Here is a 26841-nt window from a genome sequence, read left to right as displayed (position 1 = left end):
TGCCATGACAATAACGATGTTTCTCTTTGTTACAGGTCTCGGTTGTGGTGGATGATGTATACGCAGAACACTCTCACGTGGCAGGTCAATTTAGCATGCTGGCATCCAGCAGGGCAAACGTTGCCGGCTCGTTGAATCCCAGAGCTTTGCGGGGATCTCGAGTGCACAATAATTTCATTGGATGTCTCAAAAAGGTAAAAAATAAACACACTACATCGTATATAATAACTCTTAGTTACACGTACCGCATTTTTTAATTAAGAATGGAACTCATTATGAAAGTAAAATGTTAAATCTTAATTGGAGCTAATGATTTTTATGACTAGGAGATAAAGTCAACGGTTGTGTTGAAACTTCATGACAATTAAAAAATTTTGAAAAATAAAATTGCTTCAAGGAAAGATTCAATGCAAAATCTCTTAAAATATTAACGGATAATATTTTTATTTTTTTTTAATTAATTAATTATTCAATTAATTTTAAAATAAAGAAAAGGTAGTTGCAACAACTAAAATCTGGATTTGTCTGTTTTCAAAGCCAATCTAATCAATCTGAGTAACAATTGCAGGTTATCAAATTTTTCAGAGAGCGAATTGGTAAAGAAACTGTAGCAACCACACACAAAGAGTCACTGTCTCAAACCCTAAATTCTGCTGTGAAAATGGAAAGAAAACAAGATTTTCTGCCTAGCATATCAAGCAATTAGCAAAAATTATGCAATTTTTTTATTAGGGAAATTGCAACTTATGCGAATAACTCGAAGCACTTTCAACTGATATTTTAGGCCCGAAGCTTTAGGGGGCGCAGCCCTAGGGGTGGTTGACTTGTGTGAATCTAGATGAACTCTTTATTAAATTATATTTACATGTGACAAATGGACGATTAACGGCGTGACGTTTCTTCCGACTGCCGTGAATGTGGCGCAGGTGGTGATGTACGTAGATGATTCTCAGGGTTCTTGTGGCTGCGTGCGGTGAGTGTCAGATGTGATCTTCTGGTCTATCAGTGAGAGCGCGTGGCTAGTTTCTCTTTATGGCTGCTGGTAGATCGTCTCTATCTCTCTGGCTAGGTGGATCGTCTGCGTCACTGGCTCTCTGCCCGTCTCTTGTCTGGTGTCTCAGACCGTCTGTCCTCTCCTCATCCTTTAGAAGTTGCACGCTTACTGGCCAATCGCGATTGTACATCGATTTCCTAACCAATCGCTGCAGTCGCTTCGGATGTGCCTTTTCGAAAGCAAGTTTTTGCTTGTCCAGACTTTCGAATTCTTCGGAAAGGGTTTGCAATGTGGTGATTTATTGGGTTAGTTTTGTCACAAAGCGATTCTCTTCACGACTCGTGTTGTGTGGTCAAAATAAGTCCCTCTTGTGCCATGATATTTGTCTCATTGTTAATGAATAAACGTTTTTGGTCATAGTCAATAACAATGAGACAATTGCCCTTTTAAATGTGGTCGCCACAAATCTAATATTGTTATTTTTTTAAACAAGAATAGCAACATGAAAAAGTTACTGTCGAGTTATAATCGCTTTAAATGAATAATATGAAATCTTGGTGTATGCAGGACCGCCGAGAGCGAACCAGGGCCCTGAGAAAACAATGATTCCGGACCTCATGACAAAAATGACATTTTATATATTTTTTATTTCGTAATATAATTTCTTAAATAAATAATAATAGGTAGAAGTTAACCCCTTCTATGCAATAAATAAATATAAAAATTAGCCATCGCTGCGACATATTTTATGCGAAATATTTTTATTAGGCATTAAAAATTATTAAAATTATCTAATCAAAATATTTACCTGATAATTAGTCGTGTTTTATTTGTTGCTCAAGCGTTTATATTAAGACTTTTTAAAACAATATTACGAATGAGAATCAAATAAAGCATATTTAAACCGAATTTTGCCCGATAGGAGAGCGCAAAAACAATTATCCCTTCTCAGAAGTCAAAAATACACGGCAAAAGCAATAAAATCGTGCCGTCACCGTCCCACTGCGACGGCACCTACACGATTTTATTGTTTTTGACATGAATTTTTGCCTTCTGAGAAGTAATAATTGTTTTTGCGCTCTCTTATTGATCAAAATTCGGTTTGAATATACTTTGATCAGCCCACTTATATTAGAAGTTCATAGTAGTATCGGTAAAGATAGTTTTAATACATAGTATAATATCAAACTATGGAAATAAAATATTTTCTGAAATCATATATAATGCGAAATATTTTAATTAGGCTTTAAAAATTATTATGAGATAATAATTCGTGGTTTTTTATGCTGCTCAGTGTTGCCATATAGTGAATAACCAGTCTAGGGCAAAAGCAGTAAAATCGTGCCATTGCGGTGAAAACGCTCGATTATAAGCTTTATTAAGAATTATATATATTAAGACTTTTTATAACAATATTACTAGTGAGAATAAATTAAAGCACATCTAAACTGAATTTTGCTTAATAGAAGAGCGCAAAATAAAATTATCCTGTCTCAGCAGTGAGGGAGCGAATTAAGAAAAAATATTTGGTTAATTTAAAGGCTTCAACAGCTAATTTTTATGCATTCAATGTTATTACATCTTCATAATACGTTTTATATCGTTTCTTATATACCGAAAGTGACCTCTTTATCTGAGTATTAGCAAAGATTAACGCTTGAGTAAATTTGTTTTTCGTTTCTGGAACCTTTTGTTTCTTCAAGTATTACTCGCAGGAAAATCAATTTCTAACGAGGAAATGATCAGAGTTATTTGATTATACGAAAGATAAATTCCGTTGGTAACGCAATACGTATATTGTTTATGTTATTATTGTACATGCCGCGCGAGTAGCAATTTCGCCTCAATTACGCACATACTATATATATAATAAATTTGCCATAAACCAATACATTTCACTTGGTAATATATTTAGCTATAGTATATTATATATTATTATATAATATTTACTCAAGCTGATTTGATATTTTTATTTAGTATTTCGTTACAATATGAAATGCCTATCCAAGAGTATATATACTGAACGTTCTGAGAGACATTATGTAATATTTTGACGTATAAATTTATTTTGAAAGATACATAATTTAATATTTAACAAAATTTGATATTATAAAGACAGCTTATGTAACGTTATATTTTATTTGGTCATTAAAATGTAATATGTAAATTTAAAACGAAGAGTGGGTGATGTAAGACGATATTACAAAAATATATTTTTATTGTAAATCTTCAATTATCTTACTCGTTATTTGCGAATTAGGCTTTTCATTAAAATAAATATTAAAGCCAGATTATTTATTTTTTATAACTGCTATATTTTTTTTTATTTTAGCTTAAATATTGATATTCTCTATTTAAATATTCCCATAACATATGTACATATATAACAACGTTAGAACAACAATTCGTAAATCATTGTCTTTGCGATTTTTGAGGTATCAAAACGTCCTTTTAATGTCCTTTTTATCTGTGTCACGACAGTGCTTCTATTTTGAAAAAATTCACGTATTTTTAGTAAAGTGTGAACTTTTACGCTATCGTGCTGTAAAATCCAAAAGTTAGTTGCATACAATTCTAGTCGTTGATTTTGGAATGCCTCGCAAAAATTGCATGAAACTGGAAAATAATATTCATTGTAAAAAAATTGTAACGTACTATACTAATATAAATGGACTCTTATTTCGATATCATAATCATACATCCAGGTACACCAAAAGGGGGGAGGCCCTTTGAGATATACATATATACTGATATATTTCAGATATAAGTTCATTAAGCCATTTTTAAAAATATTATATATTAAATAAAAGGAGAGGAACATTGCCTTCAAAAGTTTTCTTTTACTTTCTAGATAGTACCTTCACAATAAACATAATTATTATTCAAAGGGATAGATTGTAGTTTTTTGACGCAGCTCTGTTTATGTTAAAATTTGTTTGCAAATTATTTTTGAACGTTTAAAAATATTAGACATGAAGAAAATTTTCAAGAAATGTAAATTAGTAGCAGTTAATTTAAGTATTCGATCTGAATTTTCAGATCGAATAACTAAGGAAGAAGCAAAGAAATAACGAAAAATCCACAACAGTACCATCTAAATTATACATATTAAATGTTTTTATATATTTTAATATCAGTAAATTGACAGCTAGATTCAATGCAAAAAATAAATATATATTACATTCAGTTTTATGTGTTTATTCCTAAAATAAAATCTTTAAAAAACTGTCTCGAATCCATCCCAAAAATAATTTTTAAAATATATTATATGAGTAAAACTATATTGGAATATATTCAAACCAAATTTTGATCAATAGGAGAGCGCAAAAACAATTATTACTTCTCAGAAGGTAAAAATTCACGTCAAAAGCAATAAAATCGTGTCGGTGCTGTCGCAGTGGGAACGCTCGGTAACGATCGTTCCCACTGAGACAAGGGATAATTGTTTTTGCGCTCTCCTATTGGGCAAAGTTCGGTTTAAATATGCTTTATTTGATTCTCACTTATAATATTGTTTTAAAAAGTCTTAATATAAACATGTTTTCACAGCGATGACACAATTTTATTGCTTTTGGCCTGGACGAGAAGTTCACTATGTGGCAACTTTGAGCAGCAATAAAAAAACGAATAATGATCAGAAAAATAATTTGAGTAGATATTTTTATTGCTTAATTAAAATAATTCGCATAAAGTATGATTTTAAAGTGAAGTGGATATTTTTTTATATTTATTTGTAGCTTACTAATGATCGTACCTATTATTATATATTCAAGAAATTATATTACGACGTTAAAAAATATATTAAATGCCATTTTCGTCATGAGCCCCGGAATCATTGTTTTCTCAGTGCCCAAGTTCGCTCTCGATGATCTTAAATATCAACACATATTTTTTTATTATTATTAAAACTAAGCGATTTTTTTAATTATTAAAAGTTGTTTCAGTACGTATTTCGTTTTCTTCTTCACAGCCTTTATTTTCTAGACTCAGAGCTGCTAAGTCTCCACAAGAATTGCCTCTGTCTCTATATTTGTTATATCTATAATATAAGACATGCCTTCTTACTTTTTCAAAGTTATGTACATCTAAGACACCCTTTATACATACAAAGCAACTAGGATACCCGAGCCAACGATCCGTTTATAAATATTAATTCTCCTAACTGAATTCCGATGGAAACCGAGAGTGAATTTCATCAGTTTCGGATTTGCGGCCTAATCCTAAACGAAACGTTCTCAAAATCGATCCGGAAGTTGTACGCTGTGCGTGTGTGATGTTCAAGGTTTTGTTTCGCAGGTGATTCCCGTTTTCGCATCCCGGTCATGGGTGTAACTTTATGCGGATAAAAATATGACGGTATAAGCTCCGCATCCGGAAGATTCGAGCCTTCGGGGAGTGCGCGATCTCCCAAAAGCCCTTTGTTGTAAGCTTGAGCGATGCGGATATTATGTCCAAGTTCTTAACCTCGGCAGACAGCTGGGACTCTCTCTGGGCAAGTTGGAGCTAAAAAAAATGGCATTATCGATTATGTAACCCTGTGACTTTGCTGATAGAATTTGACACGAGGTGTACGTCTTGTGGATGGGGATAGGTAACTTTTATTATTATACTAGCGGATCCGACAATGCTTTGCTATTGCTAAATGTACATATATGAATTATATAAATACAATTGAGTTTGATATCAATTAATGTATTTAATTAAAATTACATGAATTTGATTATGTAGAATAATATATTTTTAATATATAAAAATATGTATTTTTTAGATCAGTATTACAAACCTAAGGCATGCGTTACATCGCACATCACTGATATATACATTTTTTATAAATGATTTTTTTACGACCGTGGAACAGTGTTATAAAAAATGATTTCTTAACTGATTAAAAAATAACACATAAAAACTGAATTTAATTAGCAACTTAATAGGTTGAGAACAACCGGGCTAAGCACCACATGGTATCCAAAGCCCGAGTGCGATTATACTCTCATAATTAATGCCTCGTACCGGCCTTAATGGCCCGGATTAACCAATTTCGCAATTACAATTGTTACCAATTGGTGATTTTCCAGGTGGAGTTTTCGGCTGACACCCTGAGGCTGAATCTGATAGACTTGGCGAGGACTGGAAGCAAATTGATCAGCGTCACCGGAGCCGTAGAATACGCGTGTTCTTCTGGAGACACTGCCGATCCTGTCTCATTCACCACCAGGGACTCTCATTTGGTACTATATATTTTTTTGTATTACTTACATACTTTTACTTTAAGGTACTCCTAACTCCTTTTTATATACATTTATATTTCTACATACATATTGAATTGAGTGGTACAATGCAACAGATAACAATACAAACGATTAATAGCATAAATCACTCTCTACACTCTCTGGAAGTTGGCCAAGGTTGGCCAAGGACGGAGAATATAGTGGCTTACTTCGGTCGAGTTCGGTTCGGCCCGCTCTAAAATCTCTCGAAAGTTGTCCGAGGTTACCGAGAACGGGAGGTAAAGTGAGGGGAATTCAGTGGACGTGGCCAACTTCGAACGCTTCCGAACATTGTCGGCAAAAGGACCGAAGTCGGAGCTGCTCTTTCGAGCGCGAGCGGTGAGATACTTCCTCTTTCGCTCTCTCGCGTGTTAAGTGACGAGAGTGAGAGAGATAATGATATGGTTTTTCGAAAACTGAGAAAGAACGTGTAGCTCGGTTCAATTTCAGTATGCGCACAGGCGTCCTATGGTTAACACGCACGTCGAGCGCTGCATCGTGGTCACGTGGTCAAGTTATGCTTATCGGGGACTTCAACAGACTCTTACTGACATCTTTGAATATTTTAGCGCACCAAAAGGGATTAATTATATTTTTGATAGTATATTCTTCTTAAAGATATCGTTATTATATTTTTTTTCATATAAAATTAAATAATTAAAAAATAATTAGTGACACTTGATTTTGTTAAAAAAAATCGTTTCGAATATTCTTGTGTATTTTCCTAGATCGGTTTATATAAATGCCACACCATAACGAATTCTTATTTAGAATCGATGGCGACAAATTCTAGGATAGTCACAGATGTGGTGTTCGTATTCTGAAGTATCATTTTTATGCCTTATGGCATTTTGCAAAAGCCGATAAAGATTTTACGTAAATTGAATATTTACGACCGAAAAGTTTTCACTGATATTGTATTGGTGAGTGCCCACACAAACTTTTATAATTATCAGTAGCGTAATTTTATTAATATGACAATTTAAAAATTGCGATTATTTGGCACATTTTTCGAACGCGCGCAAATATGCCAGCTGTACGTGACGGAAGCCGCCGTCCGGACGTCATTACGTACGTCGACCTTGGCCGACTTCAGTTGAACTTCGGTTCGGACAACTTCCAGAGAGTGTAGTGCAAGCATTAGATTTGCTCTAATGTCCAATTATGCTGCGTAGCAATATAAAAATTATCAATGTGATAAATTTCATACCATTAATTACTATTCACCTATAATAGTAGCTATTTAACTGTTTGCTTTCTAACCTATTTTTTGGAAAGAACTTACAATGTACGCCTCGAAAATTTTAGGGTGTCTGGATATTTTTGATGTTATACTATTATTAAAAAATGAAAATTTTCATGGTTAAAACATGGTTATCTTAGTTCAGCGGTTTCCAAACTAAGAGGAACGCCTAGTTCAAAAAGGACGCGAAAAGTTTAACCTTTATTTTTTTAATATACATACATGCAAGAGAAAGGCCTGAATGAGTTTTTAATAATTTTATAAAACAACCTAATGAGTGGAGTTGTACCGAAAGCTTTTTTCTTAATAAAAAATCGTTGAAGTCTTTTGATTATATTTAAAAAAAAAACGTTAAACTAAAATTTAAGTATATATATAATATTAATTTTTTGCCATTTAGTTGTATTAGTATATACAGATATAACCATTTAAAATCAAGAGGACATGAAAATTGTCCATTTCTCCCAAGGGATGACGTACTGCGCAGATTAAGAACCCTTGGCCTCAATGTTTATAGTACGCTTACTATTATTATAAATAATATACATAATATATTATACAGTAAGAAGAAAATACGCAAATCTACGGTAATGTGTCGTAGGGAGCTAGCAAAACCTGATTCAATATTAATAGACTTGTATGTATTAATATATTATATATACCTATTTGAAATGATTAATTACCATTATAATCATTAAATTAATTATCTGCCTAACGTGTACTAGAATTTCATAGGTAACTAACCATCTATTAATGTTAATATTGCAATATATTACCCTATCACTCATATACCTTAATGGCACTCGCAATTCGCCCCTTCAGTGATAAATCACCCCATCTTAGAGTGCTCCTGCAGCGTCCAATTTCAGATTTTCTTGGTCCACCTGCGGCCCTGTAGCCCTATTCTATCTTTCATATTTCAGGAATTTTCTTATCTTGATTGTGAGGAATTTTAAGGACAACAATAAATCATATACAAGAGGTTTTAATTATTTATAAAATATTTTTTGTAGTAGCTAATAAAAAATAAAGCTGTGAATATTTCATTATTTTAAGAATGTTACTTAAAATTATTTTTTAATTTATAAAACAAGTTTTAATATCATATTTTTGCTTCTTATGTATGGTTTATTAGGGTATGTCATATTCGCATTTTTCTTGTACGTGCTCTTGAGTTACTGACTTTTTATATTTTATAAGTTAATTTTAAAATCTTTTTTGATCCATATTTTTAGCATACTTTTTAAGCAATTTGTTTGTATTGTTTTTTTAAAACTGACTCAATTTATATGTGAATCAAGCTAATTTAAAACCTACTTTGCGAGTTACTATTTTTAAAAAAAATATTAATATGAATTATTTTTTCTATAAAGTTTGACCTAAATAAGTTAAAATTGTACCATATAATATAGAACATTATCTTTTTTTTGAATTTAAAAATATGAAAACAAAGGTTAAAAACTGAGTGATGTGGAAAAAAATCAATATTATAAAATAAGAGCAAATTAAAACAATACGATACCTTGTAATTTAACATATACCTCGATTACCTGATTATTGAGGTATTGAAAATAATTTGTAAAATAGTAAGATTATATTAATTAAATAACTTGATTAATAATTAAAAATCAACGACTATTTGAATTAATTTAAAATTTGTTAAATAAATTATTCAATTGTTCATAATTTTCTTGACATTTACATAACGTTTTAATTTATAAACTACAATAGTATTTAACGGCAAAGCAAAGTTTTAGAGTTATTGTTTGCGGCTAACTTACAAGACCTTTATTAAGCCCTTTGGGCAGCAACACACAGCTCAGTCGATCCGGCTTTCATTAAATACCTACACCGACCGCAAATTCGACAAACAGTACGTTAACGAATTTCGATCAAGTCATTTTGTTGCCTAACGTTTAATTATTGTCGAATCTCAGGTGCTTCCGCCGTGGGAGGCTGTGAAGATGGGAACGATATCCTTCAAGTTCAGAACCAATGAACCGAACGGATTGATTGCTTTCAACACAGGAGCTAAACCGCCAAGGGTAGGTTGTACGGTAAGCAACGCTTAGAAACGCAATCATTTGCCAAAACAAAAACAAGGTATACATTTATAATGAATATACATACATTTTGAAATCTGAATCATTTTTTTCACATTTATGTTAAGTCATTTTTATAGAAGAAGCTGGAGGTAATCACTTACACGTCAATAAAAAAATGTTGTAAATTTGTAAAATTATTTGTATTACTATTATATGTTATATTAGGTTTCTTCATATTGAGACTTGATAGTGAGAATTGGAAATTTATTTTAGAATATCATCATTGATAATGTATTGGGCTCTACCATATGTTCGTCCTGCTTATAAAATAGTTATCGGTTAGCGATTCATGGGGGATGTAATTAAGTTGGTTTAGAATCGACAGTAAGTTCTTAATAATTCCATACGATGCACTTTTTGCATCAGTATATATATTTTTCATTTAGGTACTTTACTGATGACATACGAATTTAGTGAAACTTTTGTAGTCAATTGCGAATGTCCGGACAGTTGTTTGTGGATTAGTTTCAGCAATGTCTCTCAATTGCTCTTCATTAACAACAAATGGAGGTCTTCCTCGGGGTTCATTTTCAAGATTAATGTCGCCCCTGCTAAATTCCTTAAGCCAACGCCAAACTATTCTATGGCTAGCATTAACTTCTCCAAAAACTAAATTGATATTTCTTGTTGCGTTTCAATTTAAATCTTATCTTAGCAGCGTATTGTATTATGGTTTAAAAAAATAAGAAAAACATTTTAATGTTTTATTAATAATTTAAAAAATCAGGAACACCCTTGTGAGTTATAAGTGATAAAAAAATATTTACTAATTTAACGGTCGTTTTGTTTTTAAACTCTACGAATCAGCTACTTCATATGATTGAAATTTTAAGTAATATTTTAAATTTAAAATTTTGGTGCAACTTAGAAGGGAATTTATATTTGCATACTTAAGGTTACTATCAACATTCAGGACAAAATTAGTGATTTAAAGGCATACAATTCTCTGGAAATTACATTGAAAAATTAAAGAATGTTCTAATTGTCTAATCTCGTAGATAAAGGTAAAAAATGTATAGATTTTTTTATATAAAAAAACAATCTCATAAAAAGTCTAACATATGTACTTAATTTGCTAAATAATTATAAAATAGTAAAATTAATTATTTTTTACGAAACTACAAACCATTCTAATTCGATAAATTGCTTACTTTAATTTTCCATAAGCAAATATTTACCTAAAAATAAGAATTATAATAAAGTACATAATTTATTTTGTGATAATATTTGAAAAACTATTTTACTGGATTTATTTTAATTTTTACTCGAAATTTATGTTATTTTCTTTTCTTCAAATTTTATTATTTTTTTTCTTAAAAGATATTTTTTATTTTAATTTATTATATAATATGTACATAATACTATTTTAATTCTTTTAAGTTCGATTTTTTTTTATGCTATTTTTTCAAAATGTTGAAATAATTAAATACAAATTTGTACAATTATTATTACATTTATTATATAAATATTATTACCATTACATTTATTATTACAAATATATAAATTTGTACATTTAATCTAATAATAAATATAATGCGTAATACTTTATTTATTTTTTTATATTTCATTATAAATCTGAGCATCATTAGACATATTTTCCCAATGGCTCATGATGGCTATTATATAAAACAATAATAAACAGCTATGGTGCACATCTAAAATATATGAGTACAAACCCACATATTTTTTCCAACTCTAAAGCATCTTTGTGCTTGGCAAGCTCGTTGAAAAGCTAAATGACTCGTGAAAGAAGCGCTCACGTTCTGGCCGCAACGGTCAAGAATAAGGGACGCGATTGCGACTCTCTAATGCACTCTAAAGCTTGCAACCGAGTCACCGACCATTGACAGATTATCGAGAGCGCTCCTTAGAAACTTCAAAAAGTGATTCTTTAAGAAGATGCTACTGCCAAAATGCAATGAATTGTATCCTTATACTCCTAACAAAAAGTACTGGGATACAAATACGGATACTCTCTTCTTATACAAATATCTCAGAAATTCTGTTTGTATTTGGATCTGCAAAAACAATAAATACTTCGCCCCGGACAATTAGTATTATAGTAATATAGTATTTCAGCTTCCTATACTTCTGCCTAAAATATACTTAAAAGATCTAGGTTCAAATTCCATATTATAAATTCTAGTGTTTTACAATTAGAATTAATTATTATTATATAAGTATTATTCCGATCGACCATTACAGTACACGTTTTTTTAGATTTTCCCAATCTTACGAATGAGTATTGTAAAGAATAAAAAAGATAAAACCGAGCTAGTTCGTGCATAGTGAAATTTATTGACTGTAAGCTGTATAAATATGTCACTAATTGACAGACTTTGATTTTAGTCTGATATCTCACTACTTACTAAGTAGTTGTTGATTGTGTTTACTTCGTTGTAACGCATTAGGTTAATGTATGTTATGATGCAACAAATAAATTAAAATACAATTTATATTTTAATAAAATAAAAATCTCATAATTTTTATTGACCTATTCTGTTTTTTCAACTAGAGTTGTATCAAGTTTGACATTATTTTGTATACATAAAATAGTTTCATTACTGCTCTTTAATCTATTCGATTTTGTGACTTATTAACTTGATGCATCTCTATGTATATTATATACATATGTATAGATCATAATTCACTACAATTTAATCTTAATCATTTTGCGATGCCGAAGACGAGTTCATCGATTCAGTGTTAGGAAATCAAAATTTTTATTACAACAAAATGCTGTAAGTACGACTATTATAAAACTACAGTTAAAAATATTGTGTATTCATGACATTAAAACTATGTAAATGTAAAGTTACAAATAATTGCGTTTCAGAGTGTTGTCGTCCGTGTATTTTGTATTGATTGATTTATTTTTTAATATTATACTTAAAAATATTATACTCAAGCTTACAGCAAATATTTTATTTGGCCTTTAGAATACATCACTTAACACTGAAAGTAGAAGCTTTCACAAATCACTTGTATGCTTTAATAATTTTGCTTTTGCACAATCAGCACATGTACATTTTAATAGCAAAGTCATACTCATATATTTTCATAGAAATATATTAATAACTTTTGACTCATTAAGTTAATTAAGGTTTAAGCTACCCATTAAATATTTCAATGAACTTATTCCTTGTGTGTTTTAACGCTTAGTTGATTGGTTTTCGTTAACTGTTGCAGTTATAATTCAATGTATTTTATTAAATAAACTAATTGATATCTTTTGATTCAACAGTCTGATCTATTTGCCGTGGAATTGCTCAACGGCCATATATACCTACACGTGGATCTAGGATCTGGTGGTGTCAGAGTTCGTGCGTCTAGAAGAAGAGTTGATGACGCACAGTGGCACGATATCACATTAAGGAGAAGTGGTAGAGATGGACGTATCACTGTTGACGGTGCTTCAGCTGAGTTTAGAACTCCAGGTTTATATCAAGTTTATATAATGCTTTTTAGAACGTATCTTAAATACTGTCGAAAAAACTTAGTAGTACTGTAATGATATTATAAAAATTATTTGATATTTTAAGGAGAATCAAATCAATTGGAGTTGGATGGACCGTTGTATCTCGGAGGTCTTGGACCTACACATTCTTCTGTAAATACTCCACCTGCTTTATGGACAGCAGCTCTAAAACAAGGATTCGTCGGTTGCATTCGGGATCTAGTGATGAACAGTAAACCGATTGATTTGACGAGTTATTCAAGACTGCAAGATACAGGTATCGTTAAAAGATGAAATGCAATATACAATTCATGTTTATGATGTTCAGTGTGTGTGACTTGTCAGTCCCTTTATGAATCTTTCTTGTATATGTTTTTGGGGAATAATAATATATAGATCAGGTATTAGTGTCAGGCGCCGTTGTCTATTACGGATGAATCGTAGTGGTGTAGCAGGATTTTAGTTCATACGTCTAATAATAAATATTATTATAGTCCAGTCAAATACGGATTTAACCTTGGAATGAAAGATAAAACAGATATTTGTTTTGACGTTCTTAAGACGTGCTAAATAGTCTCATAAGATCGAGTGTCCGCTAGTCAAAGGTCATAAAAATCGTATTTTTTTGCAAATATCTCGCTTCCTATACGTTGGGTATCATTAGATGTTTCACAATTCTTGTAGAGAATGAAATTTTCTACAAGTTTTGAGAAGTACATTTCTTTATATGATTAACTGTTTTCGAAATATAGCGCGGAGAGCGGGAAGCGCGCACAATGCGCGCACCCGTTTATAGGATAACGCTATTAGTACATAGTACACTTTACAAAGTTAATTATATAATAAAAATATTATTAATTCATTATTATTGATAAATAACATATTTATGAGACAATATTAAATAAAATTTTAATTCATTTTGTAGATATTCCTTAAGATGATCGTCAAACTATTTGTTTACGGTTATTCTCTGAAAAAGTAGCACTTTCTATGAAGAATCCGTTTTCAAAGTTCTCAAAAGTCTTTTTATCCATTGTTTCTTTCAATTAAATCATATATTGAAGGTATAAATGTGTCGATTTGGTACAAAGAAAGCAACCACTTGCGTGATACGGAAGCATTTTTTTTACCGCAGTAGTTTATATAGCGTTATCCCATAATCGGATTCGCGCTTATATCTCAAAAACCATTAATCATACAAAGAATTGCATTTTACCAAACCTGTAGAAAATTATATGCTCTATAAGTATTGTAAAACATCTAATGACATGCGTCGTGTAGGAAACGAGATATTTGCAAAAATACGATACCTTTGATATCTTGAGCCTGTCTTTAAAACGTCAAATCAAAGGTTTATGCAAAATTTCAACTTTATTACTTTCATTCCGAGATTTAGCCTTTATTTCGCCTTATACAAATTTTAACTCCAGGATCAGTAAGACCATCTTGTCACATATTATCACCACAATGTACACCAACGACATGCCAGCACGGTGGAACTTGTTCGGAAGGCTGGAATCGGCCATTATGCGATTGTTCAGCAACCAGCTATACCGGACCAACGTGTGGAAGAGGTAAGACTATCAAATTATTGTATGTATAAGCATCAAAATTAAAATCCATTTTATACACAATTTTAGAATCTGCTACTGTCCTACTCAACGGAAGTCAACACATATCAATATCCCTTGGTCCAGAACATCTGACCCAAACTGAAGAGCTGGCACTTAGATTCCGCACTCTGAGACCTTTAGGTTTGCTGTTGTTGACAACTGCTTCAAGTGCTGCCGATCGTCTGGAGCTGGCTGTAGTTGCCGGAAGGGTGAGGGCCAGCGTCCGTCTCGGTGACCGAGAAAAGGTTTGCTCGTTTGGTTTGGTCTTATACCATAATGGCACCCGAATGTTTGTCTTAATGATAATTCGATTCCCAGAACTTATTAGCCGGTCAAAATGTCAACGATAACGAGTGGCACACAGTGAGGTTCTCGCGAAGGGCATCAAACTTGAAGCTTCAGGTGGACTCGGCTGTGCCCGTGAGGGGTATGTTATGTATGTATTGGGCACACCACCGCGCACACTTATATTTGTATTACCTTAAATGTTGTATGATTTACAAAGATCATGTGCACTGATTGGTGACAAAGAATAAAATAATTAAATAAACTAAATAAGTAAATAAAAATATTCATTTCAAAAGAGGAACGTCATCAATGATTGTAACATTATCAATAAAAATATATGTTTTTATTTGGATTGAACTTAAAGTCACTATTACCTTCTTTACAAAAACAAAGATATGAACTAGTAATAATACAAGGAGACTAAGTGTATGTTGGTTGAAATTAACTTATCTAATTAAACACTACGTTGTAATAATTTATGTTACTAAAAAACAAGAGTGTAATAATTAATAAATAATGTAAAAATTAGTAATATAAGTATCTATGTGTACCTTCTCCTATTTGACATTCTTTAACAAAACTATTGCCTATCTGGATTATTTTTTTACTATTCTTTTAAAATGATTTGCAAACAAATTGAACAATCATTATTCATGTCTTAACACTTGTTTAGAACATGTACATTTGTGTTATAGCTTTCGATTTATTTTTATATGAGAGGATCAATATGTGCCTATCTAAATAAAAAACATCTTTCTATTCTCTGCACACATTAGATCTTAAAAAAAATGTTTTTTAAAAAGATACAATAAATTTAAATGCTTTTATGAAAACGATTTTAATGCAAACAAATTTTAACTTTAAGATTCTTAGTGTTGCAATTTAACAGCAATTAAAATTTGACTCATTCACAAAGTAGTCAATTAACCTGTCAAAAGTATTTAATATCGTTAGTCGCCAATAGATGGTGCTATTATTTTTTATTTTGAGAAAATAAAGATATGGTTTTAGAATCCAATTTGCACTGCAAAAAAACTCGCACAAATTAATTTTATAATTTGTCAGTTAATAATTTAAAAAGTATTAAATAATATATTTGATTTTTACCTAATTTTATAATTGATTTTTTCTAAAACCCAAAATATTTTTGAATAAGAAATAATATTTAAGTGGATAAATAATTAAATTCAATCAACTTTTGTTAATTGGTTTCATAAGTAAATAAACCATAGCAATTTTTTTTAAGTAAATCCAAATGATAGTACATATAAAATACTGCAGCATATAATATAATTAATGCCATAGATAATATAGTACAATAATTTTTCTATGAAATTTAGTAATATTGTTCATAATAAAAAAAATGATTTTTTATTGAATATTTATAGCCATTATAATTATTTCTATGTAGATTAACTTAATTCTAAACCAAACTATTTTAACACAGTTAAATATTTTATAATATATGCTGCGGTGTGACAAATTAGATTTAAATAAATTTGCATATATGAAAAATACATTTAATAAATAAAACAGAATATTCAAGTTATAGTTACAAAAAATAATATATAAGCAAATTTAATTATCTGATCATATTTCCATATGTTAAAAATTTTGTTTTCATTACTAGTGGGCACTTTATATTTTTGGTTACCCATTTTGAGTTTTGCTTTATTTTTCTTCAATTTCTCATTATGATTTCGTTTTCATTCTACATAGAGTGATTTTTCACTGTGCCTGCTCCTAACTAGTGTATGTGAATGTTTCTATTGTATTTTTTTCATATTAAATAAATAATAAAACGAACGATCTTAAAAGTGAACTTAGGTGTGAGCTAAATAAACATAAACGGTGTAATAATGAAACATTGAGCCTCTTAGATGTTAGTGAATAGTGCTTGATTTTATTATTAAATTTTACATAACATTTTTATAAAATAACATGTGATTTAATTAAAATATAAAGTAAATTGATAAAAAATAAGTGAGATGAAACGATTCATGGATTATAAATTGATGACGCTTTACGCTTTCGAGTCTTTTTCATTTACTGTCTCCTTATTTTTCTAAAACGATCTATCATGATTGATTTTTATTTGCCATTATCATTCTTGATGTCGTAACTCTGTTTGAAACGTTATCATTGCATTATATTGATTGAGTTTTGTTATTGTAAAATTTAGCTGAGACTATTCTGGGGAAAGCGTCCACGTTGGAGATTACCACCATTCATCTGGGAGGATTGTTCCACGCTGAAGAAGAAATCCAGATGACTACTACGTTACCCAACTTTTTCGGATACCTTCAAGGATTTGTATTTAACGGACATAGATTCATCGACTTAGCCAAGACGATGGGGTTGGGCTCGAACAATCTAATACCTACGTATCCACAGATCAAAGTCACCGGAAAGTTTACCAAATTAGATCATCCAAACATTTACAAGTCCGTCACGTTCAGATCGAAACACACGTATGTGGGACTGCCGCTTTTGAAAGCATACTCGAACGTTTACATAGACTTTTACTTCAAAACTTTGGAGCCGAACGGTATATTATTGTACAACGGTGGTAAGAAACAAGATTTTATCGCTATTGAGCTGGTCAGCGGACACGTTCACTACGTGTTTAATTTGGGAGACGGCGTCGTCACTATCAAAGATAAAGCTAAGGCACCGTTAAACGATAATAGATGGCATTCAATCTCAGTAAGAAGACCAGCTCCTAAGATCCATACTTTAACAGTAGACGATACGTTTGAAGTATTTAGTAGTACAGGTAGGCTATTCTTGATAATATGTTCTATGTAAAGTTGTGCTATAATACATCATATTTTTTTTAGGTTCTGTGTTGACATTTGAGTTAGACAGTATTTTGTATATTGGAGGTGTGATGAAAGATATGTATGCTGGATTAGGAGTTGGTATTGTATCAAGACAAGGCTTTGAAGGATGCTTAGCTAGCTTAGATCTTCCCGGAGAGAGCCCTTCATTGATCGACGATGCCGTTGTGCCAAGCAGTTCATTATTGACTGGTTGTGAAGGTATGTGAACATTCAACCGCAGGCTGGAATGGGGTGTTACTAAGGCACGCGGGTACCTGCGTGTTTTTTATAGGAATCGAGAACCGGATAAATTTAACGGGTACCCGGTTCTTTTCATTTCAATATAATGTTTCATTTTTTTAAATTAAACATCTGTTGTCACACGATTTTAAAGAAGCAAAATTCTCCAATTTTTTTTTCTATTTTTCAAAACGAATTTTGAGATTAGTTAAACCTTTCCGGGCAACGATATTCGGTGCTGTCAAAAATTCCGTTAAAATCACAGCTGCATACAGAGTAGGTAGTGATAATCGGGGTATCGAAAAGGTTAAATAAATTATGATTAAAATTCATGATAATTCAAGATACAATTCAAAATCCAAGACATATAATATTCGTAAATTTGAGCTCTAGTTCAGTATATAGTAGTGGACAAAAATTACCCGGATCCGAACCGGTTACCCAGTTCCTTTAAAGATAAATACCCGAGAACCGGATAATGATTTTGGACGGTATTTGGATGCCCTAAGTGTTACTATAGAGCAGCAATTTCATATATTTTAGTAACATAATTTTTCACTAATATGTTTGTTTCATAATTAAGAATATCTGTTCTAATTACAGCTTTAAAAGCATAGTTGTGTTACAAACTCATAAACCTCTCAAAGCAACTAACCAATAAATAAAAATCTTCAAAACCTCAGGATATATTATAGTATTCTATTTATTTATAACAGGTCCAACAAAATGTAGTCACAATGCATGTGCAAACAGAGGAGTTTGTGTTCAACAGTGGAATACCTACGCTTGTGATTGCGATATGACGTCGTTCACAGGACCGACTTGTTATGACGGTATATATCCTTATATTTTACTACTGATATACATATATTTACAGCATGTAATATATTAAGCAATAATATAAATTACAGAATCAATTGCTTATGAGTTCGGTCCAAATAGAGGAATGGTTCAATACGTATTCCCGGCGTCGAGGATTGGCGATACCAAACAAGATCTCGTTGCTTTAGGTTTTGTGACATCCCACTCTGATGCTGTGTTACTTAGAGTTGAATCTTCAACAACGCAAAACTATATGGAAATGGAAATTGTTAGTTTGTTCTCTAATATAAAGCCTTAAATCAAGTGATAATTCGGATTTTTGATTTTATAAAAGGCTTACAAATAATTTACTTTGATTGATTCTTAACAATGGAATTCTTTTAGGTTGAAGGAAACGTTTTTATGGTATACAACATTGGAGGCATCGATCATCCTCTCGGCGATATCAACGTCAAAGTCAACGATAATGCTTATCACGTTGTGAGATTCACGAGACACGGAGCCAATTCGACTTTACAAGTCGACGACTTCAACGTACAAGTCAATTATCCCCAAGGTGGTTAATCCCTTATATTTAGGCTTAATTGTATACAAATATTTTTTTAAAATATTATTTCTAATTTATTTCTTAAGAATATGTATGTAATTAAATATATGTTGTAATATAGGTTCCGATTATTTCAACACCCAATCTGCCATATATGTTGGCGGTAAATGGAACAAAGCCAAATCGAGAATCGAGCGAGGATTCACCGGAGTGATAGCTGGTTTAGTAGTGAATGCTATTAGAGTCTTAGATTTGGCCGCAGAGAAGGATTCAGGAGCATCAGTCAGAGGAGACGCTCAATTGATGACTGGAATATTGGATCGTAACGAGCTACATAGGATGCAACAAGTAATTTATTTATGACAAGCTATTATTATTATTGGTTGTGATGTGAATATTGAACTTGCAGACTCCGGCATCAGGATATGGAGGTGTAGGAGTATTGGATGAGTTAGTATTCTCCGGAGCCGGATCTGGATGTCGTGATGACGATGAAGATGAATGTTTACCAGCGCCAGAAGCTGGCTCTGGAGGAGATGATTTAATTACTCCGGTGTATGTTCCACCACAACCCAGACCGACTTCTAGTACAAAGGATAAGGTTTGTTAAATAGTTAAATAAAAATTAAAGACCTTATTTGAAGAACAATCATTGTCGCAAAAATATTTTTTTACAGGAGAGTAAAAACTAATTTTAATATTTGATTACAAGGAAATACTTTGATTAATACGTTTTAAAAATAAATATTAAATATTAAAACATAATAAATTTATATTAGAAATAAAATAATACACACAAAAAAAAGATAAAAAATAAAAATCAACTTGGACATTATTCCTTTTTGTGGCATTTTTTTACATTAGCTGTTTTTCCAATAAAACTTTATTTTTTTTGTATTTTTTTTAATTTGCTCATATGTATAGCTTAAGCTTAACATTATTGAATATATATTTACATGCATGCATACATTAAAAATACTAAAACAAATAAGAAAAGTGTATGTAAAATAGGAAAAAATAAAAAATATTAATATTAGCAGAAAATGATACAATAACAATTTTATAAATATATAGTAACTGTATTATTATCTTACAGTAATTTTCATAGAAATATGAATTGGCAGGATCTTGGAAGTATTTTGTTAAGCTTAATAAATCACATTTATTTTAGCTTTCGATGGAATAGGTCCATTAGCAAAAAGTTTATTATAGTAGGAAGGTTAATACTTTTAGTAATTTAAATTGATCACAAAGCCTAAAAACATTGTATCGACGTAGTTACTCCCTTTTAATGAATGATCAATTTTGTACATTTGAATTTGACTAAGTTTGAAATATTTAACTACAGAAGCTTTAAAATATGGTTTTAGAATATTTTTCATTGGAAAAAATGTTTAATATCAGCTTTTTCTAGAATGAAAGGTATGTTTTTGTGTTTGTTCCTTCAGTCAGGTAATGATTTAAAATCAAGTGATAATCAATTATTCTATAAAATACCTTCATTACGAAAGTTATGCTATTTTCTTTACAACTTTCTATCTTAACTTTTCAGATTTTATTGCAAAATTACCAATAGTTTAACCTAAAAAAACATTTCAACATCATGGTTTCATATTTCATAATAATAGATTTTCACTGTTTAAATATGAATGTTACTTGAATACCTGCAATCACTTGCAATTTTTTTTGTCAGAATATTCTCACCCACATGATTATTATGAGAACTTACTTTCACCCTTGCTATTTGAATTAACTCTCGTTTACTTTTATTTATAATGCGTTTTTTTAATTTATTAAATATATTAATCGAATAACTTTGTATGTATTTTTTAAATTTAAAATACAAATATCAGAGATTATTTGTACATGTTGCACATTTTTTTTATTTTTTTGAGTGCTGTAATAAATTAGTATTCCTTCGACATTTAAGAAAACGGAATTTTGTTTATGTTAAATAAACATAATATGCATGTTCTGTGTATGCACGTGATGCATATGCTCTTGTGTTTTTGCGGCGTTTTTGTAATATAAGCTGCTCATTCCTCATGTGTAAAAAAGGGTCACGAAGTGTCGACAGTTTCTAGAATTAGATATACATATATCATTCTTTTTTTTGTAAACAACTAACTTTTGATAAAAACGAGTAATATAATACTTTTGAAACGAAACTATATGAAAAATGAGAAAAAATATTTTATTGCTTATTTTAACCTTTTTTAATTTTAAGGAAGGAGTTATATATTAATTATCATTCAAAGTTTAAAAATTTATACACGCATTGCTTAGTCAGTTTGATATAAAGAACCACTAATGTTCTGGACATTGGTAGTTCTTCACACAAAATGTTTGGAAATTGGTTGTTTTTCCAATAGTAGTGATATTTTTGACTCCATTTTTTGTGAGAATGGTTGTTCTACGATTTTTTTCCATAACGGAGCTTGTATAGAATGCTCAGTACTATTCATTTCGGTAATAAAAAAGTGGACATTGGAACTTTTTCATATTATATTAGGTTTTCAATTGATTGGTTAACTTGATTTAAAAAAATTCATAGCTACTTAAGTGAAAATATCAAATTAATATACATATACTACGAAAGGGATTGCTTGTTATTACTTAGAATAGGAGTTAGGGAAGATTTATTCTATGCGCTGAATTTTAAAACCGCTTTTAAACATACAAACATAAAATAGGTCTGTAAATAGTAACTGTAGGATGTAGCGACAACTTAATGGTTTTACCAATATTTATAGCATTATGTTATTTATGTCAATCTTTCTTACTAAAGAATAATATATTACTTACGAGTATTGTTTCATATAAACAGAAACTAATATCATTTTACAGGACAAAGGAAGAAAGAGCGGTAAACTGGAGAAACCGTGTGACGATGAAGATTGTTTGGAAGGATCTGGATCCACAGGTGAAATTGTTACTGAAGTAGATCACACTATAACACCAAGGTATGATTTTTTTGTATTTATAACTAGTTTGCTATCATATGTGTTTATATAAAACTATTATAAATTGTAGTATCGGTGTTGGAACGAGCACGGCCGATACCGAAACGTCTTTATCTCATGTACCGAGTAGCACGTTCGGTTCTAGTTCTGCTGGAACTACAACTTTGGGTCATTCGGTCACTCCTTGGAATACGCCTACTCACACCAGAACCGATCAATCCTCCACAACCAAACTGGAGACTACGGCAAAGGAAGAAGATGAGAAGACGTCTCCGGCGCAAACGACGCACACAAGTCCGGAAATATTCACTTGGGGTCCGGTTGAAGAGTCTTCGCCGATGTATCCTCACATACCGGAGAGATTGCCACCGGTTCAACTGCCACCCATTGAGGCGTATCCACCAACGCCGTTCCCGCCCAGGAATAAACACAGGGAGAGGATCAATTCGGAAGCGTCTGAATATACAGCGATGATCATAGGTTTGATTGGTGTTTGTCAAGATATTAATATTTTAAATTATGTATTATATCATATGTTTGTACTGTTTTGATTTTAGGAATCGTGGCTAGTGCTTTGATTGCCATAATTTTAGTAATATTGCTCATACTTAAGTTAAAGTCAAGTACGGACCCGTCGTACAAAGTAGAAGACGATAAGTCGTTTCAACAAGGTGCTAGTGCTGCTTTGTTAGGCAATCAGGTAATTTATTATTTTTTATTGAAGTTATTTATTTCTTACAAGAGAGGTATGGCATTTTTACTATATGGACCAAACATGTGTATTTAATTTATTTTTTTGTCATTTGATTTTTATAAACAACATACAAAAAATTGTCTACAGAGCTAATCTTTCTCATTAGTAAGCTATTTTACTTATTGTGCGACAATATTAGATATGTTAAATAAATTAGATAAACAAATGCTGCAAAAGTACAAAATGGGGCAGTGAGGGTAGTCTTAAATAAAATAGATTTACTAGTTGTAAAAGTATAATTGTTAGATTGGAATGGTTAAATGTTCAAGAAGTATTAAAGATCAATGTTTTAGTATTTATATATAAATTAGAAAATAATATGTTATCAAAATATTTTAATAAGTATTTAATAAGAAATAAAGATGTACATAAATTTATTATTAGAAATAGAGAAAATTTAAGGATAGTTAGGTATAAGAAAACGAGTACGGCTAGGGAAATTATATACGGTGTTAATTTATATAATAATATTCCTAGGACAATCCGCAAAAATAAAACTATAACAAAATAAATTAATAAAATAAATATATTACAGCTTATGTGCCATATAGGTAAATATAGATATTTTATATAATGATAATGATTGTTTTAGGTGCAGTCAAGTCAAGCTAATTTAGGATATCAAATGAACGGTGCAGCGATGCAACGAAACAATATGGCTCCGGCACCGTTACCGAGAAACGGTGCCAACGGAAAAAAAAGAGACAGTAAAGATATTAAGGAGTGGTACGTGTAAATAAAAAAAGTGAATAAACAATCATTAACAGTCGTACAATATAATAAAATATATAGGTGTGATAGTTTTTGTATTCGGACCAGATCGTCATTGGTGCGAGTGAATATAACAACAAAAACGCTTTTTATATAATTAATAATAACATTAGTGAAATTGTAATAATAATAATAATAATTAGTAAAAAAATCAGTTGTTAAGTGGACACTTGTAACGTTTGTTTAGTTTAAGTAAGCACGGCAGTTAGTAAGTAAGGACGTAGCGTACCTCCGAGCCATGTATCGTAAACGTCACGAGAACGGTGTTGAAAAAAAGTTATTTTACTACTGTTCCGAAATCCCAAAAATTGTGATTATTTAGGACTCGTCAATTCATTAAACAGGGAATTATATGGACGAAGAAGAGTAATTAGTTTGTATGTTTAAAAAATGAGTTTTGTTTTGAGTTGTGTTACGTGACTATAGAAAAGTGAGTGTTATATATTTTTTATAGAAAAATGAATAGTATGTGAACTTAGAGAATCAATGAAGAAACACTGTAGAGCTAATTTCCAATGCATTTGCAAAATTATATTACAATTGATACTCATAAACCTAAATTATGTACGTGTCGATCAAATAAATATACAAATGTGGTATTTTTGTATATGTTTGTATATTTAAAATGGAAGTGTATATGAAAGATTAATGCTTTTCTCTGTGGATTTTATTTAAATGGGTGCTTCCAACACATTTTTTAATTTTTATATTTTTATATACATCTACATATGTTTTAGTGATTATTTATTAGCACATGTTATTTAAACACATTTAATATTGGTCAACTTTCAATATTTTGCTCTACTCTTTTAGTAACTTTTAGAACATGTACAACTATAAAATATGAGTTATATGTTTTAGCAAATGCATTAGTATGTCTGGAAATATGATGTAATATACATGGAAATGTGTTTTTATTAATATTATTATTTTTACACTAAGAAATTGATTCTTTCCTGTTAACGATCCATCACAAGTACTTAAAAAAGCAGATAACAAGGTTTCTTTACTTTTTACTTTAAAATATGTTTTAATGCGACTAATAACTAGGTAATATATAATCATGCCAAGTATTAAAAATTCCCGTTATACTTGTTTGCTTGCTTTTGACAGCATGCTTTTAATACAACTCAAGTATCGGCGCTGCCAATGACTGCTTTGAAAGTCTCATTCGGAACTTTTGCTTAATGTTCTTTACAAGACGATTGTAAAAATATGGCATGGTAACGTTTGAAGTAACAAAAGAGTTTACCTTGTACAAGAACTTGGCATTCTTACTTTTTCATTGTAATGTTGCCAAGGTTATTGAGTTTGGAATTCTAAACTACTTTATAGCTAATGCAATTTTCTTTTATGCATCGTATTTTATGCTATTTGGTATGTGTTTATATTGAATCACGTCTCATCAGGCATGTGACTCTTTTATTTTACTGGTAAAATCAGCAATATATGTAGAAGTAATATACAATAATTCAAAGGCTAATTTAAACAGAAAAAAATGAGAAACTGTCGATCGCGCTAGCTTTGATGCAATATGCATTGATGATGAGAAATGCGCTGGTTATAATATTAAAAATATATAGTCTGAGCGACGAATCACAGAAAAAAATCAAAAAGTTTGTGAACTTAACCAATTAATTAAACTAATTTACTACCATGTTTATTTTTAATAAATCACTTGATGCGTGCAATTAAGAGTCAATGATTATTAGGTTTATGTTTACTTCTAATATTATTGAATATATTGACTGAAAAGAGCTATAATTGTAATTAATTAATTTTTTAACATATCCAAAAATGTAATATGCATAAAAATGATTGTTAAGAAGACGAAGTCATTCACACGCGGGATGGAACAGAGTGTTGCCATAGTCTAATTAGAGTGAATTTTCCCACACCGCTACAATGTCATGATCTATTATTACCTTTGTATCAGGGTTGTAGATTTTAAAAAACATAACCTAATATACTTAACACATGGTTGTGATCCGTTAAATGAAAGTAATAATTTATTATTTCTTAACAATACATTTCAAGTACATCCCGATTGTGCATTTCATTGTATTCTTATCGAGCCTTGTGCAAATATATGATTTTAGATGGTCCCTCTATAACGAGTAGTTTGATTCTAAAATTTAAAAATTACAAATCATAGGTAACGAAGCATTTGTGGTATTTTCGTGTAGTGATTATAAACTAATCACATAAAAAGGACGTAATGATATAATTTTTCAATTATTGATTATGTTATCTGTTAGAATATCGGAGTTTCTAAAACGTTTCTCTGCATTTGCAATATTTCTAAATATAATTTAAATGTAATTTAAAGCGATTGACTCCTATGAGAGCTGCGAGGCGCTTAAGGGGTTAAACGAAGCGCTTGCCAACTGTAAAAATGCATATCGATGTACATAAGACTCGTTTACAATTGTATGTATAAACTTTTGACTAGTTCTTATATATATATATATATATATATATATATATATATATATATATATATATATATATATATATATATATATATATATATATATATATATATATATATATATATATATATATATATATATTTATATATACATATATATTAGTCTATCTAAAATATGCACAAATCATTGTTCTAAATAATACATATATTTAATATACATATGAGCAAACCAGGAGATGATAATTTTTAAACATAAGAAATTACAATCTTTTGGTCTGCCTTGTATCATAAAACAATCACATTTCATCCTAGAAGCCTAATCAATACGTTATATAGAATCTTTTTTATATTTCTCGTTTCCATCTCAGATCTTTACGTACTTCTAATATAATATATATCAAATAGTAAAATACTTTATATATTGATTGTTATATTCTTTCAAAGTATTTAAATATTGATAAAAATTCCCTTACAGGCTAATTGAATGATTTGAAATGTAATATTCAATCTGTATTTCCTTCGAC

The 26841-nt window shown here is 30.6% G+C and overlaps 1 protein-coding gene across 2 annotated transcripts in view; it reads left to right on the top strand.

Annotated features, from left to right (window-relative positions):
* The window catches only part of Nrx-1 (Neurexin 1), a 209084-nt gene extending 183582 nt beyond the window's left edge, over positions 1-25502 (top strand). Inside the window, exons 9-27 of one of the 2 annotated variants that reach the window (XM_088189849.1) lie at positions 36-194; positions 6070-6222; positions 9442-9549; positions 12854-13046; positions 13152-13343; positions 14497-14640; positions 14707-14924; positions 14998-15106; positions 17150-17743; positions 17808-18008; positions 18746-18862; positions 18941-19119; positions 19236-19407; positions 19520-19746; positions 19808-19999; positions 22246-22361; positions 22432-22841; positions 22919-23061; positions 23708-25502. In XM_088189849.1, the coding sequence (XP_088045975.1) occupies positions 36-194; positions 6070-6222; positions 9442-9549; positions 12854-13046; positions 13152-13343; positions 14497-14640; positions 14707-14924; positions 14998-15106; positions 17150-17743; positions 17808-18008; positions 18746-18862; positions 18941-19119; positions 19236-19407; positions 19520-19746; positions 19808-19999; positions 22246-22361; positions 22432-22841; positions 22919-23061; positions 23708-23851 (3771 nt within the window). In that variant the 3' untranslated portion in view covers positions 23852-25502. Of the gene's footprint in view, positions 1-35; positions 195-6069; positions 6223-9441; positions 9550-12853; positions 13047-13151; positions 13344-14496; positions 14641-14706; positions 14925-14997; positions 15116-17149; positions 17744-17807; positions 18009-18745; positions 18863-18940; positions 19120-19235; positions 19408-19519; positions 19747-19807; positions 20000-22245; positions 22362-22431; positions 22842-22918; positions 23062-23707 lie in introns of both variants that reach the window. The other variant, XM_088189848.1, reaches the window with a different exon arrangement.
* The last annotated feature ends 1339 nt before the right edge of the window (positions 25503-26841 follow it).

The sequence above is a fragment of the Plectrocnemia conspersa genome, unplaced genomic scaffold (assembly GCF_051122295.1).
Source record: "Plectrocnemia conspersa isolate PC_06_02 unplaced genomic scaffold, ASM5112229v1 ptg000008l, whole genome shotgun sequence".
In the NCBI taxonomy this organism is placed as follows: domain Eukaryota; kingdom Metazoa; phylum Arthropoda; class Insecta; order Trichoptera; family Polycentropodidae; genus Plectrocnemia; species Plectrocnemia conspersa.
Note: the sequence above shows the minus strand (reverse complement) of the source record. Positions and strands in the feature narration are given on the sequence as shown.